The sequence below is a fragment of the Notolepis coatsorum genome (genome assembly GCF_963971535.1).
Source record: "Notolepis coatsorum genome assembly, chromosome: 4".
In the NCBI taxonomy this organism is placed as follows: Eukaryota; Metazoa; Chordata; class Actinopteri; order Aulopiformes; family Paralepididae; genus Notolepis; species Notolepis coatsorum.
The window spans coordinates 183,317,878-183,335,889 of NC_140168.1; the positions used below are offsets into that span (position 1 = coordinate 183,317,878).

At 43.7% G+C, this 18,012-nt stretch overlaps 2 protein-coding genes across 2 annotated transcripts in view; one reads left to right on the forward strand and one right to left on the reverse strand.

Moving 5' to 3' along the window:
- Positions 1-8,662, reverse strand: part of man2b2 (mannosidase, alpha, class 2B, member 2) — a 63,501-nt gene extending 54,839 nt beyond the window's left edge. The window contains exons 1-5 of the mRNA XM_084312208.1: positions 8,471-8,662; positions 5,262-5,408; positions 5,053-5,158; positions 4,186-4,358; positions 1,998-2,113 (exon numbers count right to left, since the gene is read on the reverse strand). Of these exons, the coding sequence (XP_084168334.1) occupies positions 1,998-2,113; positions 4,186-4,358; positions 5,053-5,158; positions 5,262-5,408; positions 8,471-8,608 (680 nt within the window). The 5' untranslated portion in view covers positions 8,609-8,662. The remainder of the gene's footprint in view (positions 1-1,997; positions 2,114-4,185; positions 4,359-5,052; positions 5,159-5,261; positions 5,409-8,470) is intronic.
- A 177-nt stretch (positions 8,663-8,839) lies between these two features.
- On the forward strand, positions 8,840-16,851 carry smim20 (small integral membrane protein 20). Its single transcript, XM_084312986.1, has 3 exons — positions 8,840-9,012; positions 10,488-10,544; positions 15,644-16,851. Exons 1-3 carry the CDS (start codon positions 8,904-8,906, stop codon positions 15,682-15,684), a joined length of 207 nt encoding a protein of 68 aa, XP_084169112.1. The 5' UTR covers positions 8,840-8,903; the 3' UTR covers positions 15,685-16,851.
- Positions 16,852-18,012: the final 1,161 nt, after the last annotated feature.

Below are 18,012 nucleotides of genomic sequence, written 5' to 3' on the forward strand. Positions count from 1 at the left end.
GTCTTCAGTCGACGGCGAAAAATGTGTCGGGTTTCAGCTGTCCTGACTGTGGTGTGAAGTTTGTTCCACCATTGTGGGGCAAGGACCGACAATAGGCGGCTTCTATACATTGTACATGTTCGTAATCTTCTGTACAGATTGTTTTTTCTTGTGAAATAATGAATATTTTAAGTCTAAAAACCCTCCTCCAATTATCAATCAAGTGGAATAGGCTGAAAAGTGGAACTAATAATCATTCTTTGATGTTAAAATTGACCACTCCGTCTCTGCTTGGCCACGCTAGGGGTCACGAAAAGGCATTCCTCTGTTTTTGGGGTTATACATACAAAAAGGCTGAGAACCACCAATAAGGAGAGGTGTTATGTCGCCCCCTGTTGGTTGAATTCAGAACATAGAAAAACAGGAGTTTTACAAACGAGGAGAAGCCAAAACATAAAATTATATTACAGTGAGCTCTACATTAAAAGGGAAACTGCTCCCCACTAGATTTAATGGCAACATTACTGTAGAAGTAAACTTCTAAATGTTATTAAATGAAAGACTGGTAGCTCTGGCAATGTTCATGATGTTAAAGTGCAAGGTAACTTGTTTTGCATTTGCCAATAGGAAATGAACAGGGGCTTTATCTGGATTCAACTTGACCAGCTAGGGTGGCAGTTGTCATTTTCTCTATCCAAAAACCATCACTGTTACTTTTGTTTGTTGCTAAACATAGAGATGGAATAGGTTGCTATAGTTCAAGTCTGCAGGTCACCCATTCCAATACAGACCATATGCCACTCTCTCTCTTATACAATACGTTGTCCCTTCGTACTGTCTTTTACTATCATGCACTCTGCTACTAAGTAATCTACCTTGCCTATAATACTACCTACTATAATATAATACTACCTGCCTATAATACTACCTACTATGGTATTATATTATATAAACTGTGGATACCAAACAGAAGGTAAAGACGACTTTAAACTACAGATGAAATCTAGCCTTCTGGCTAAATCTGGCATATTTACATTTATTGTTGATTAATATGCACTGTCCCTTTTGCAAATAAACTTAAACTTACACTTAAACTGTTAAACAGTAATCCAGAACTATTTTATTGCACTGTAAAACACTGTGATTTTATATGTCTGCACTCTGCTCATTTTATGTCTATTATATTCTACTATTTGATTGCACTATTTTACTCTGTCTATATTCTATCTTATTCTTTTTATTATTGTCTCTTTTTTAAACTGAATCAAACCATAAACAAGGCGGCCTATTGGGATGTTAGATCCTAATGTGAAAAAATATTTTATATGTCTGCACTTTATGTGCTCATTTTATGCCTGTCTCTTTCTGTTGTAAAGCACTTTGAGCTGCAATTTTTGTATGAAAGATGCTATACAAATAAAGTTTATTATTATTATACTAGTATGTCTTTACTACTATGCACTCAAGACTGTAGCACTCAAGTTCAACACTGTTTGACGAACAAGGTTACTTACTCTTAGCTGCCAGAGTTGTACCCTTCCTGCTGACTTGTTGTAAGTTAAATGACGGTAAATGTAAATATAGATAAACAGTGCAAGACAAACAGTTTAGCCCTTTCCTTTATATATTTTTTTTACATTTTGTCAGTATTCTAGGCATCTCATGTATAGATCTAACCTGACCGGCCAGATGGTCGGTTGTTACACAGAAGCATCTGGGAAACCGTCCCCTGAAACTGTTTGAAATAGGGTCGGCACTTTGGATAAAAGAGTCAGCTAAATGGCTAAATGTAAATGGCAATACGGTGGCGTTACATAACGCATGTTGTCAAAATGCACCATATAACCGATGATTGTTTACAGAAAATCACACTCCTCTCTGCCAATACATGACAAGGTGGGAGGGGGGTGGGGTGTAAGATCAGGGGGTGTGGGGTGTAAGATCAGGGGGTGTGGGGTCTACCTGTTAGAAAACGGGAGGGGGTGTGGGGTGTAAGATCAGGGAGGGTGGGGGTCTACCTGTTGGAGAACGGGAGGTGGGAGGGGGTGCAGTAGCTGAACTGGTCCATGGTGTGTGTGAAGATCTCCTGCTGTTCCCTCAGCGAGGGGGAACCTCTCCACACAAACTGCAACCTCTGCTCCAAACACACAGAAGAAGGGATCGTTTACACCGGCCAACGGATATCTGGGTGTTTTTCCTAAGGAGGCTCAGGTGCTTCCATGCTATACACATTTTATCAGTCAGTGGTGGCGAGCATTATCTTCTATGCTGCAGTCTGCTGGGGAGGCAACATGTCAGTCAAGAACACCAAGCAGCTGGACAAGCTGGTAAAGAAGGCTGGTTCAGTTCTTGGCAGGAGTGTGGACTCACTGGGGGCCGTGGTGGAGAGGCGCACACGGAGCAAGCTGCAGTCCATCGTGTACAATGACAGCCACCCTCTCCACCAGACCCTGGCAGGACAGAGGAGCAGTCGCAGTGGACGGCTCATATCATTGCGCTCGCGGGCTGAGTGGTACAAGGCGTCCATTGTCCCCACAGCCGTCAGACTGTTCAACACCATATGACCCCCCCCCCCCTCTCTCTCTCTATCTGTCTCTCACTCTCTCTCTCTCTGTCTCTCATGACCTGGGCTGCAGGCTGCCCTCCTCCATTGGACAATGTGCAATTTTATATTGCAATTATTTTTACTTAACACCGTGCTCACTATTTATTTATAAATGTATTCATTGGAACTCTTTCACTTCAGCGCTGACTTTTATTGTTTGTTTGTTTATGGCTTTTTAAAGTATCTATCTATCTAATGGATATCTACCATGCATATGTAGATAGGTCCGTAAGGTTCCTCCAGTTTTCCTTTGATGCTTCCAACGCCTGGAATGCCCTCCGACTGACTCTGAAGCTGAAGGTTATTCCTTCTCTTGCTGCATTTAAAAGTACTGTATGATCTCCAACCACTGTGTGTCGACTTATAACTGTCTTAGCTGATTTTTTTTTATTGTTTATTCTTATTTATTGTGTCTATAATGTATGAAATTGCTGATAAACTTGTTTTATCATTCCTTATTGCACCTCACCACTACAAGGTGGCACCAAAAGCTAAGCTATACCTCACCATTTTTGTACCAGCTGTACATACTGTATATATAGATACACTGAACAATTTTGTTGTTTACACTTGTTTACGTACTTGACTTCTTGACTTTCTATTTTATACTTATTTTTTTTTTATCCACTTTTTCTCCTTATTTTCAATTTTTCTCCCATCCCAATTTCGTATTGCCAATTCTCCCCTTCAATTCTCCCCTCCCCTGTCTTGAACGTTGCTAGACTATGCCTCCCACTGGTCGGCTGTAGTGAGGACAGAAGCCTTGCATCACGTGTCCCCTCCGGTACACGAGGAGGCAGCCTGTCGCATCTTTTCACCAGACAGCGGGGACTCTCAGTGGCGAGGAGTAACGCGTGGGAGGCTCACGCTGCCCCCGATACTTCCTGTCTCTGCTGTACAGGCGTCACCCAACCGACCTGTAGGAGTCGCTGTCCACAACGTCCAATCCCCACCCATCGACTTTCCACCCGCTGGCTCTGCCAATTGAGCTAGTATGACGACTGGTCCAAGCCGCAGGCAATGCTGACTCCAGGAGTCGAGACTGCAGCCTCTTGCATTGGTGACAAGCGCTATCTCCGCTACGTCACCCAGCCGCCGGTCTATTTTATACTTATTATACTTATTTTATACTATCTTGTTATTATCTAGCACACTCTCAGGAGCAACACAAGCAGAAACATTTCATGCAAAGTATTCTGTATGACAATTAATAAAGAAACTTGAACTTGTAAGCTCATCATCGCTGTAAATGAGGGTAACCTCAGTGTCTGAAATGCTCTACAGAAAGCAGCTAAAGATGGTGTTTCTTAAATGTACTACAATCAACCATTCAATCAATTAATTAATCAATAAATGTATTTAAAAAATTAAATTTTTTAATAAAATAAATAAACAAATAAATACATAATAAATAAATAAATAAATAACTAACTAAAAAAAAAAAAAAAAAATAATAATAATAATAATAATAATAATAATAATAATAATAATAATAATAATAATAATAATAATAATAATAATAATAATAATAATAATAATAATAATAATAATAAATAAATGCTACGGGAGTGTTATGGGCCAGAGCGGTGTCAGCGGTTGACCTTATTCCTCTGCATGGAGTCTTTGAGGTCGTAGTCGATGCGTGAGATGAGGTGGGCACTGAACCCAGCCAGGGCGAAGAGGACAGGGGTGGTGGAGGACGCCCCGAACGGGTCCACATGCCAGGAGAACTGGGGACGCACCCCGAACGTCTCGTAGAGGAACCCGTGGCCCTCTGGAACAGAACGGAGTGACGTGCGGAAAAGAGTGAGAGAAAGAATGGATGAATTGTACCATCCTTCTGTTTTTTATTGTATTTATGTGGTGGAGCTGTCCATATCTTAAAGAATACTTGTCAAATAAACGAATTTGTTCATTCAATCAAGAAAGAGAGCATTAAAGGACAGAGAGCATTAAAGGACAGAGAGCATTATAGAACAGAGAGCATTAAAGGACAGAGAGCATTAAAGGACAGAGAGCATTATAGAACAGAGAGCATTAAAGGACAGAGAGCATTAAAGGACAGAGAGCATTATAGAACAGAGAGCATTAAAGGACAGAGAGCATTATAGAACAGAGAGCATTAAAGGACAGAGAGCATTAAAGGACAGAGAGCATTATAGAACAGAGAGCATTAAAGGACAGAGAGCATTAAAGGACAGAGAGCATTAAAGGACAGAGAGCATTAAAGGACAGAGAGCATTAAAGGACAGAGAGCATTAAAGGACAGAGAACATTAAAGAACAGAGAGCATTAAAGAACAGAGAGCATTAAAGAACAGAGGTGTTACAAGGAACAGATATTGTGTCTTTCCGAGTGAAAGATGCAATATCTACAGATTAGATTAAAATGTATTGTCATCATACAGTTGCAGCCCTACTGTATATATACCGATATATATATACGGAAAGAATAAATATATGCACTACCGCTCAGCTGCAGTATGTCATCGTCTAGATCGGTCACCGCCTCGTCCTGCATGACTTGGCCCCCGATTATGAACTCCAGTCGACCCTCTTTCACCAGCTGTCGCACCTGGGAGAAGAAAGACAGGACTTGACAAAACCTGTCAAACAAATTATGCTTTTCTTCAGAAACGCCTGGTAAGTCGTAGGATACAGATCTATGATCTACTAACATTTTTCTTCTGGGCGTCTGTGGCCACGCTTCCCCACCACAGCCGGAAGAACTCCTGCTCCACCGCGATGAACTTGCGGTGTTTAGCCTTCGACAGCTCCTTGGTTATGCTGCTGTACACGTTGGCTGCATAGGCGTGCATACTTTCCTATAGAAAAGACATGGCTTTGAGCATATTTTCCTATAGGAAACGCATGGCTTTGAGCATATTTTCCTATAAAACATGGCTTTGTTTCAAGTTTGTTTTTATTTGTCACGTATAAGGTACATGTACATTACAGTGAAATGCTTGGTTCTGTATGAGCCCCTGAGAATGTGCTTCATACAGTAAAAAAAAGTCATTAAAAGAGGAATAACACTATACAATATACAATACAATATACAAACTAAGGTACAACCTAAATATAATCTAAGTACAATGGAGTAAAAATGCAGACAATGAGGTACAAAATGCAGACAATGAGGTACAAAAACTGTTTTAAGGCAAGGTGCAAATGCAAATGAGGTAGGAATGTAGTGCAAATAATAAATAGATAAATATAATGTAATGTTAAAGTGTAAATGTAAAGTGAGTGTTAAGTGTTTGTTTAAAGGCGAACTATTTTACCATTTCTTTCACTATTTGGGCACTTTTACACAATTCCTGTGAGTCTATGGAACACCTCTGTAAGATTGTTTTCAAAAAGATTAATTGTTTTTTATTTCTAATCAAGTACTCAAAAACAGCATTTTTCTACCTCAAGATCTTAAGCCGTTTTGAGGCTGGGCTCCAACCACTGTGTGGCCTGGTGCCGACTGCCACATCAACTGCCACATTATTATGCAGCTGAGAAATCTCTGACATCACAGATATGCACATTTTCAGATGACTCAGTTCAGTGAGGGTGAATATTGTGAGAGGAGAATTGGAAGAATGCGCCAATATGAGAATTAGAGACATAGATCCTATTAAAGGGGAGATGAAGCATAGCGATAAACATAGTCATAGCATCAAATTAGTATTTAGATAAACCACAGAAAAAAATCACGTTATAAAAATAAGGCGTTTCTAATAAAAAACGATTTGTTATGTCCATTTATGTAGCATTTATGAACATGTGCGCCGCCATTTTGTTGCTGACGTCACAGTGTTGGTTTGGTGTATACACTGCTGGTTAGCTGCCTATAGTAAACATGGATTGTCGGGTCAGTCAGTAAATAAAATGTTGCCTACCAAACAACGGGACCGCGTGGTTCTTTTTGTATTGCTCCTGGCTGTTCAAACAAATTTTACAGGTAGCCAGCAGGCTAAATGCTCTGCGACGCTGGTTGAACTGGAGCTAGGTAGCCAGGTAGCTAAATGCCCCGGGACGCTGGTTGAACTGGAGCTAGGTAGCCAGCAGGCTAAATGCTCCGCGACGCTGAACTGCCTGCGCCGGTCTGTCTGTCGAAGACTGAGGGAACCGCATCGGGCTTCAGCTGATTAGTGGTCTTCTGGACAAACCTCCCACCCCCAACAACATAATCCGACTCGAGGCAATGAAGTGTTCGCTGCAGATCTTTATTTCCTGTCCAACAGGCTGATCGCGCCGCCTGAGTGCAGACAGCCAACGTGCCAACAACACTGTTTTTTTCACTGGTAGTTTGTGGAAATGAACCAACTTTCCTCTCTCTTTCACACGGTAAAATTAGTTTGAACAGCCAGGAGCAATACAAAAAGAAGTTAAAGAACCACCGCGGTCCCGTTGTTTGGTAGGCAACATTTTATTTACTGACTGACCCGACAATCCATGTTTACTATAGGCAGCTAACCAGCAGTGTATACACCAAACCAACACAGTGACGTCACCATCTAAAATGGCGAAAACAGGGAAATTATATTTGATTTTTCAGACAAATAAGCAGGATTTCACATTTTATTATAGGACCCGGTCTCAAAGGTCAGTGAATACCACGATCACAACACCAGAGGGAGCTCCACAAATCATGTTAAACCCAGATTCGGCTCAAACAAGGGACTAAACACGTTTCGCAATTATGCCACATCAATGTGGAACGCCCTACCCAAAGCTGTAAAGGAATGTGAATCACTACCCACTTTCAAAACCACTCTCAAGGAACACCTACGGGAGACTGCAATTCGAAACTGGCCCCTGTAAATGTCCTAACCCAACCCCCTCCAATGTACAGTAATTTACCTAGAATGGTTGTCAATAGTCCAATGTATAGTTTTGCTTGCTTGTACAGTGTGTGTGTGTCCCCCAACCCCCTCCAATGTAAATTACCTAGTATGGTTGTCAATATCCCAATGTACAGTTTTGCTTGTACAGTTGTACAGTGTCCCCCCCCCCCAACCCCTCCCTACCCAATGAGGAACGCCCTACCCACAGCCGTATTTTTTTTGAATCCCTAGCCACCTTCAAACCCGCTCTCAAAGAGCACCTATGGGAGGCTGCAATTCGAAACTGGCGACCGTAAATGTCCAAACCCCCCCTCCCACCCACCCCCTCCTAATGTACAGTTTCCTCCCCATTGTATATATTTTCTGTTAGGATCTCTGTTTAACAGTACTGTATATTTGCATATCTTGTATGTCACAAATGTAACACTACTGTACACCTGTATGTCATGTATGTCATAAATGTCATGATATTATCTGTATGTTGTGTATGTCATAAATGTCATTATGAATTGAAAATGGGGGGCCCTGATGTAAACAAGACGAAAGTCATTCTCTGGTCTGCATCCCCTTAACAATTGTGTGTATTGAGCCGTACTGTATTGTACCCATTCTGCAATCTGTTAATAAAGTTTTCAATCAATCAATGTATACTTTCCTATAGGAAACACATTGCTTTGTGCATACTTTCCTATAGAAAACACATGGCTTTATGTATACTTGTATACTTTCCTATAGGAAACACGTGGCTTTGTGTATACTTTCCTATAGGAAAAACATGGCTTTATGCATACTTTCCTATATAAAACACATGGCATTGTGCATACTTTCCTATAGAAAACACACGACAATGATCAACATGCATCAGGGGTGAACCAACTGCACTTATGCAACTGAAACTGTAGGGTAATGTCTATTATATGTTCTAATAACTAAATTAAAATGAGCCGACAGAAGTGACTATGGAAACGTTTACAACTTGACAAGCTGCCCAAATGTTCAACCATTGTCACTTTGTGTGGCTTATTATTAACAAACCCAACTTCTATTACCTGAATAGTGTACACCCAGCCAACATCCATGTGACTGTGAGGAATCACAAACGTCTGAATTGGCTGCTGCTGGTCCTCTCTTGCAGCATGCGAGAAAGCCAAATAAAGTGAAAGTGCTAAAAAGGAGAAAATCTTCATTTTCTCGTCTGTTAAAAACAGGGGGAAAGGAGCTCAAATCCCTCTGAGCTGTGAGCACTTCCTTATTATTGTTGTGCTGCAGCATGTGACGGTCACGGGACACGCCCCTCTTTAGTACGGAGAGCCAGAGAGGTCAAACTTGCCCGGTGCCGCGTCATCAGCTCCTTGTCTACAAACGTCGTTGAACGATGTTTCTCGTTGAACTCGCATCGCATCTGGCGTGAACTTTACCCCGGAACCCAATTTAAAAACAACAACACACTGTACGTTTTAGAGGTGGATTCAGACATCAAAAATGGGAAGAAATGCTAATATAGCGTTGGTATTTGGGGGCTTTATAACGGCGATTGCCGCCGCATTTTACCCCATATTCATCTACCCTCTCACCCACACAGAGGACTACAGTAAGTAGTTCAGCCGGCTTACTTAGCACGTGAATGCATTCCTCCCGATAAGAACTATTATGCGCTTCCTTAATTTGCAATGGAGAGACTAGGATTAGGTTTTCTTTCTTTCTTTAATAGAACGGTGCATCTGTGAATAAGGTTTGTGGATTTAAAAAAAATCACGTAATTTTGGGGCACTGTTGACCTTTCTTTTCTATTAAACCTGCACAAAGGTCATATATTATATAAATAATTAATATCTCTGAATTTTTTTTACTATCTCTTAAACGTAGGTATATATTACTGTAGACTAATGTTATGTTATGAATTGAAAATGGGGGACCCTGATGTAAACAAGACGAAAGTCTTTCTCTGGTCTGCACCCCCTTGGTTGATTGATTGATTGAAAACTTTATTAACAGATTGCAGAATGGGTACAGTACAGTACAGCTCAATACATACAATTGTTAAGGGGATGCAGACCAGAGAAAGACTTTCGTCTTGTTTACATCAGGGTCCCCCATTTTCAATTCATCGTAACATATATGACATACATGACATACAGATAGACAGTACTGCTACATCTACACTGTGCAACTGTACAAACAAAACTGTACATTGGAATATTGACAAGACCATACTTGGTAATTTACTGTACATTGGAGGGGGTTGTGTTAGGACATTTACAGGGGCCAGTTTCGAATTGCAGTCTCCCGTAGGTGTTTTTTGAGAGTGTTTTTGAAAGTGGGTAGTGATTCACATTCCTTTACAGCTTTGGGTAGGGCGTTCCACATTGATGTGGCATAATTGCGAAACGTGTTTAGTCCCTTGTTTGAGCCGAATCTGGGTTTAACATGATTTGTGGAGCTTCCTCTGGTGTTGTGATCGTGGTATTCACTGACCTTTGGGAAGTATTTTGACATGTACATGGGTACCTTGGTCGTGTAGTGTATCTTGTAGACCAGGCCCATTGCAAGTTGCTGTACTCTGTCGTCTACTCTAAGCCATCCTAGGTTGTCAAAGTGGGCAGGGGTGAGGTGGGTTCTAGGAGTAAGGTCAAGAAGTAGTCTGACCAGTTTGTTTTGAGATGTTTGTAATTTTGTTTTTAGCGCCTTTGAGGTGCTTTGGTACCATGAGGTGCAAGCATAGTCGTAGTACCCTTGAATGAGTGCTCCTGCCAGAGTCTTCAGGGTATTCTTGTTTACCAGAGAGGAGATCCGGTACAAGAATCAAGTTCGTTGGTTGACTTTTTTTATTACATTGGATGCCATTTTGCCCTTAATAATTGTGTGTATTGAGCTGTAGGGCCTACTGTACTGTACCCATTCTGCAAAAGTTTTCATTCATTCATATAGACGTAAGAGGTAAAACTATGGGATCTGGTTTCCTATAGTGATGGACCACTATATATAATTGTTGTTGTTGTTGTTGTTGTTGTTGTTGTTGCGATCGTATTTTAACTGAAAATAATACATTTCTCCTTTCTCTTTTAGAACAAATCCAGAGATTAAATCGAGCAGAAATAAACCAAGCAGATGTGCAACCAGTCGGTAAGACGCCTACAGGACAAGCGTCTTTGAGCATTTGGAAAAACGCTTGATTGAATTGATTGAAAACGTTATTAACAGATTGCAGAATGGGTACAGTACAGTACAGCTCAATACGCTAAATTATATAAATCCGATGTATTATTATTCCAGGACGGAACACCGTGCTGCTAACTACATACTGCAGCCAAACCACCAGACTTGAGCCGCAGTTAAGGGAGCGATTTGAGGGGGAGCGAAAGAGGAGAGGAATGCCTCGATTTATGAATTCATGAATATTCTAATCTGTAGTGAATATGGCAGGGAATTATTTCCCAAAGTCACTACAAGACCTGGAGCATAGCATGTGTTGTCTTTCTTCTCTGGTTTCCTGGCTTTGGGAGAGAGGTGTTCATGTTAATAGTTACATATTGAGTGCACTGTGTGTGTGTGTGTGTGTGTGTGGGGGGGGGGGGGGGGGGGGTGTATGACATGGGGGTGATATGACCAAAATATCATATCACAGTATTTGATGGTGTGTCGTTTTTCCAGTACAATTTACAATGTGATGTGACATATTTTCTGTGTTTATCCTTTATTATAATTGTCATAGTGTCATTTTTTATTGTAATTTAATTCAAAGTGGTCTATTTATTTTCTATTTTTCTTTTAATACCACTGCAAGGATTTTCTTTTGAGATGAAGCAGTGAACAATGTGATCCTAGTTTGTTTGTTGTGTACCTTGTGTAAGACAGGGTCCTATAATAAAATGTGAAATCCTGCTTATTTGTCTGAAAAATCAAATATAATTTCCCTGTTTTCGCCATGGGCGGCGCCATTTTGTTGCTGACGTCACGGTGTTGGTTTGGTTTGATTGATTGATTGAAAAGTTTATTAACAGATTGCAGAATGGGTACAGTACAGTACATCTCAATACATACAATTGTTAAGGGGATGCAGACCAGAGAAAGACTTTCGTCTTGTTTCCACCAGGGTCCCCCATTTTCAATTCATCATAACATATATGACATACATGACATACAGATAGACAGTACTGCTACATCTATACATTTATGACATATCAGATTTGCAAATACAGTACTGTTTGTGATACAAAAGTGTCCAGAAAAGGAGTGTATATACATTTGGCGTAGAAACTGTACATTGGAGGAGGTTGGTGGGGTGGGGTTGGGTGGGTTGGGTGAGGGCTGTACATTGGAGGTGGGGGGGGGGGGGGGGGGGGTTGGGTAGGGGACACACACACATTTTACACTGTACATTGGAATGTTGACAAAGCCTTACTTGGTCATTTACTGTACAACTAGGTTAGGACATTTGTAGGGGCCAGTTTCGAATTGCAGTCTCACGTAGGTGTTTTTTGAGAGTGTTTTTGAAGGTGGGTAGTGATTCACATTCCTTTACAGCTTTAGGCAGGGCGTTCCACATTGATGTGGCATAATTGCGAAACGTGTTTAGTCCCTTGTTTGAGCCGAATCTGGGTTTTACATGATTTGTGGAGCTCCCTCTGGTGTTGTGATCGTGGTATTCACTGACCTTTGGGAAGTATTTTGACATGTACATGGGTACCTTGGTCGCGTAGTGTATCTTGTAGACCAGGCCCATTGCAAGTTGCTGTACTCTGTCGTCTACTCTAAGCCATCCTAGGTTGTCAAAGTGGGCAGGGGTGAGGTGGGTTCTAGGAGTCAGGTCAAGTAGTAGTCTGACTAGCTTGTTTTGAGATGTTTGTAATTTGTTTTTTAGTGCCTTTGAGGTGCTTTGGTACCATGAGGTGCAAGCATAGTCGTAGTACCCTTGAATGAGTGCTCCTGCTAGAGTCTTCAGGGTATTCTTGTTTACCAGAGAGGAGATCCGGTACAAGAATCGCGTTCGTTGGTTGACTTTTTTTATTACATTGGATGCCATTTTGTCACAGGAAAGATTAGCCTCTAGGATGGAACCCAGGTAGGTAATTTCATCTTTCCTTGTGATAATATTGTCACCCACTGTAACCGAGAAGCCGTCGGTCTTGCTGAGTTTGTTATTTGAACCGAAGAGAATGGACTCTGTTTTGCCCATGTGTAATGATAGTTTGTTGTCGGCGAGCCATATGCAGATTTTGCCTAGTTCCGAGCTGAGGGCTTTTTCAACCTGTAACTTGTTCTTGTCAGAGACCAGCAGGGCTGAGTCGTCCGCAAACAGGAACAAGTTGCAGTCACAAGCTGACGACATGTCATTTGCATAAATTAGGAATAGTAGCGGTCCTAGTATGCTTCCTTGTGGAACACCACAGCTCACTGTGAGGGGGGGGGATAGGGTACCGTTTACTTCCACCATCTGTTCCCTCCCCTCCAGGTAGGATTGTATCCAGCTCACTGATAAACTATCAAAACCAATTGCTTTTAGCTTGTCAATCAGAATGGTGTGATTGACAGTGTCGAAGGCCTTTTGTAGGTCCAGCATGACCATGCCGCAGTATTTGCCCGCGTCCACCTCTTGTTTGATGTGGTCGTTCAAGTAGAGAAGGCATGTGTCAGTGGAGTGGGATGTTCTGAAGCCAGATTGGAATTCGTAGATTAGATTTTTTTCCGCGAGGTACTTTTCGATCTGTTCGTATACTATTTTTTCCATGACTTTCGAGATGGATGTAAGGATAGAAACAGGGCGGTAGTTACCCGGGTCTAATTTGCTGCCCTTTTTGTGCAGGGGTGTTACTCTCGCAATTTTGAAGTCCTTGGGGACGTGTCCCTGTTTTATGGAGAGGTTTATTATGTGTGTGATGACTGGGGTGATGGCTGCTGCTGAGTCTCTGAGGAATTTGGAGGGGATGTTGTCATGGCCAGTGGCCTTGTTTGGTTGGAGGGCGCTCAGTTTTTTGAGTACCTCATCTGTAGTTACTATTTCCAGTTTGAAGTCGTCTTTGTGGACGCCTAGGTTCATGTAGTATGCTACTATGTGTTCTACCCCATACTGCCCTGAGTGGGAGGGTAGTTTGTTTACCAGTGTTGTGGCTATGTTTGTGAAGAAAGTGTTTAAGTAATTGGCTACATCCAGCTTGTCTGTGATGAGCGTGTTGTCCGTCTTTATGTTTATGTTTGAGTGTATACACTGCTGGTTAGCTGCCTATAGTGAATGGGTCAGTCAGTAAATAAAATGTTGCCTACAAAACAACGGGACCGCGTGGTTCATTTTGTATTGCTCCTGGCTGTTCAAACTAATTTTACCGTGTGAAAGAGAGGAAAGTTGGTTAATTTCCACAAACTACCAGTGAAAAAAACAGTGTTGTTGGCACGTTGGCTCAGGCTGGCTGCACTCAGGCGGCGCGACCAGCCTGTTGGACAGGGAAGGAGGATCTGCAGCGAACACTTCATTGCCTCGGATTATGTTGTTGGGGGTGGGAGGTTTGTCCAGAAGACCACTAATCAGCTGAAGCCTGACGCGGTTCCCTCGGTCTTCGACAGACAGACCGGCCCAGGAATTTCAGCGTCGCGGAGCATTTAGCCTGCTGGCTACCTAGCTCCACTTCAACCAGCGTCGCGGAGCATTCAGCCTGCTGGCTACCTAGCTCCACTTCAACCAGCGTCGCGGAGCATTCAGCCTGCTGGCTACCTAGCTCCACTTCAACCAGCCGAGCGTCGGGAGCTCCAGCAGCTTGTCGGTGTGCTAATAGCCTCGGCAAGCTAACGGTAGCTGGCTCCAGCAGCTTGTCGGTGTGCTAATAGCCTCGGCAAGCTAACGGTAGCTGGCTCCAGCAGCTTGTCGGTGTGCTGGAGCCTCGGCAAGCTAACGGTAGCTGGCTCCAGGCTATTAGCACATCGACAAGCTGCTGGAGCTCCCGACGCTCGACTGGTTGAAGTGGAGCTAGGTAGCCAGCAGGCTGAATGCTCCGCGACGCTGGTTGAAGTGGAGCTAGGTAGCCAGCAGGCTGAATGCTCCGCGACGCTGGTTGAAGTGGAGCTAGGTAGCCAGCAGGCTGAATGCTCCGCGACGCTGGTTGAAGTGGAGCTAGGTAGCCAGCAGGCTGAATGCTCCGCGACGCTGGTTGAAGTGGAGCTAGGTAGCCAGCAGGCTAAATGCTCCGCGACGCTGGTTGAAGTGGAGCTAGGTAGCCAGCAGGCTAAATGCTCCGCGACGCTGAACTGCCTGGGCCGGTCTGTCTGTCGAAGACCGAGGGAACCGCGGCAGGCTTCAGCTGATTAGTGGTCTTCTGGACAAACCTCCCACCCCCAACAACATAATCCGAGGCAATGAAGTGTTCGCTGCAGATTCTCCTTCCCTGTCCAACAGGCTGGTCGCGCCGCCTGAGTGCAGCCAGCCTGAGCCAACGTGCCAACAACATTTTTCACTGGTAGTTTGTGGAAATTAACCAACTTTCCTCTTTCACACGGTAAAATTACTTTGAACAGCCAGGAGCAATACAAAAAGAACCACGCGGTCCCGTTGTTTTGTAGGCAACATTTTATTTACTGACTGACCCATTCACTATAGGCAGCTAACCAGCAGTGTATACACCAAACCAACACCGTGACGTCAGCAACAAAATGGCGCCGCCCATGTTCATAAATGCTACATAAATGGACATTACAAATCGTTTTTTCTTAGAAACGCCTTATTTTTATAACGTGATTTTTTCTGTGGTTTATCTAAATACTAATTTGATGCTATGACTATGTGTTTATCGCTATGCTTCATCTCCACTTTAAAATGATATAATAATAATAAACTTTATTTGTATAGCACCTTTCATACAAGAATTGCTGCCCAAAGTGCTTCACAGCAGTAAAATAGACATAAATGGACATACAATTAAATATACATAGACATAAAATGATCATAAAATAGACTGTATATACTGTCTACTGTAGTATACTACCCAGCGCTAAGTGTGTGGATAGTGAAACCAGTGTTGCAGCTTGACCACATGCGCACACACACATACAGACACACACACACATACGTCTGCATGCACAGACTGACCAACAAATTAAATTAACCCACAAACTTCTCCTCTCCTTCATATTGTTACAGTGGTGTACAATTATCATTCTAAACAAGTACTATAAGTGCACGAGTGTTGCATACATAGCTAACGGTTATGATATATATTTCTTCTGTTTGGTCATAGGTGTGAAGGTGTGGTCTGATCCCTTCAAGCCCACAAAGTGATGACCACCGGCGGCTGACCCGATGAAGACCGATGAGGAGAGAACGAGGATCCCTGTTTGATGGATGCGTGATGTATGCGTGAGTGAATGCTTGCCAGAATGTGTGATTTTGGATTGTTCCATATTCACTTTATCCTATGAATAAAGTTTGAAACCCAACTAAATTAAAATCGACTCCACTTTAATATTATGCTGTGAATCAGAAGTAGTAACTCGTGCCAATGTGAGTGCCATGGATGCAGTGGGGTGCAGTTCCCCTCGCCTCCACACCGGGGCGCTCTGCGTCTACTAGATAATCCGAAGGGCATTGTACTGTATAATGCTTTGTTTGCCTATCTTTGGTGTCTTTTTTTGTGGGGGGGGGGACATTTCCAAGGGCTCTTTTTGGGTTCCGGTAATTCAAAACAGTGTTTAATTTCCCCGTTTTCTAAAAACCATCGCATTCTTACATACATCATTCCAGACACGTTGACTCAGATCAGTCGTTCCCTCAGGGGTCATGCAACTTGATCACCTCGTGAGGTACGATGACTAATGTCACAGCAACGGTATCAAACTCAAAGTGATACGAGCGGGGGAGATCGGCAGATGCTTCTAGGATGGCCTGCTTGAAGCTTTGTTATTAGACACCCTTTCTTTTCTTTTTTTTTGACACTGGGTTATGATTTTTCTGTTCGAATATTGGAACGGGCGGCTGGGTGGCGCAGCGGACATTGCGCACGTCACAAAAGCAAGAGATACCGGTCTCGAATCCGGCTGTCAGCGTTGCCTCCGGCTTGGGCCGGCCGTCATACTGACTCAATTGGCAGAGTTAGCGGGAGGGGAGTCGAAGGGTGGTAGTCTGGTCGTTGTAAACAGCGACTCCTACAGGTCGGTCAGGGCGCCTGCACAGCAAAGACAGGAAAATGGCGGGGGCAGTGTGAGCCTCCTACACGTTACTCCTCGCCAATGAGAGACCGCGCTGGCAGGTGAAAAGATGTGACTGGCTGCCTCCACATGTATCGGAGGGGACATGTGATGGGCTTCCATCCTCCCTATGACCGGCCAGTGGGGGGCACATGCGCGCAACGATCAGGACAGGGGAGGGAGAATTGGCACGAGAGGAAATTGGGATGGGAGAAAAATCACAGAAAAAAGGGGGGAGAAAAAGTAGAAAGAAAGAAAAATAATATTGGAACGGCGGGTTATGACTGGGTCTGTTTTGTCCATAGGGCTGCCTGGTGGTGAAGAGTGTGGGACACCGCTCCACGCTCCTCCCCGTCAGAATCATAGCCGATGTGATCCAGACTTTCTTTTATGAGTCCGTGGCTGTTGTAAAAGCGCAGAATAAAATGTTTCCCTGTGTCCTTGTGTGGTTTCCTGACTGACCAGCATCGCCTTCCAGGGTTCTCTGAGTCTACCAGTGTCTGGAAGAATGATACAGAGGGAGGGAGAGAGAGAGGAGGAAAGAGGGACAGAGAGAGAGGAGAAGAGAGATGGGAGGGGGAGAGGAGTGGGAGATAGAGAGGAGAGAAGAGGGGAGAGTGGAGGAGGAGGAGAGACAGAGCGAGCAGTGGATAACTTAAAGGTGTCTGTTCCAACAGATGGAGAAGGGAGAGAGAGAGGAGGAAAGAGGGAGGGGGGAAGAGGGAGGGAGAGGGAAAGAGGAGCGGGATATAGAGAGAAGAGGAGGGAGAGAGGAGGAGAGACAGAGCGAGCAGCGGATAACTTAAAGGAGGTGTCTGTTCCAACAGAGATGGGGCATTTTAAAGCTGCTGTTAAATCTTTTAGTCCTCGGTGTAACCAACCCTTTTCGTATTCCCGAGGAACTGTCAGAGAGGGAGCCGCTGCCAGCGAAAGCCCCGACGGCCGGGGCCCAGTAACAACCTCTCTCTACCCCCCAATCAACAAGCCCCATTGTTTATGAGAGCTTGTTATTGTTGGGCCGCGCTCAGAAACAAGGGAAAACCGGAGAGTCTGGCCGCGCAGCGGCGTCCAAAGTAAAGAGCGCAAAGGGGTTGTCGAGGGGGGGTTTGAGGGAAAAGCGAAGAGCAGAAATTCCTCTCATTCCCCACTGGTGTTTTCCAGATTCCTCAGGCGACAGCTCTCTCTGAATGTGAGTGAAGTAAGCAACCAAGGGGGGCGGGCAGGGGGGGGTAAAAGTGAAAGGCCAGAGGAAGAGAACCGCATTCTTGAGGGGACGCGTCACCCGTACTACTCCATAGAACACAGAGACACTCGATTCCACCGTGTGTCTCTTCTGCCCGGGGGAAGAAGCGGTACGAGAGACACGGGTCCCGCTCTCTAGCCAAGCCCCACGCCCCGTGGTGATTCAGTGCCGCGGTACAGG

Bases quoted from the DNA above. Each gene is read 5' to 3' on its own strand.
- smim20 (XM_084312986.1), top strand. From the start codon at position 8,904: ATGGGAAGAAATGCTAATATAGCGTTGGTATTTGGGGGCTTTATAACG. The intron at 9,013-10,487 runs GTAAGTAGTTCA...TTTCTCTTTTAG, and splicing joins CACCCACACAGAGGACTACA to AACAAATCCAGAGATTAAAT. The intron at 10,545-15,643 runs GTAAGACGCCTA...GTTTGGTCATAG, and splicing joins AGCAGATGTGCAACCAGTCG to GTGTGAAGGTGTGGTCTGAT.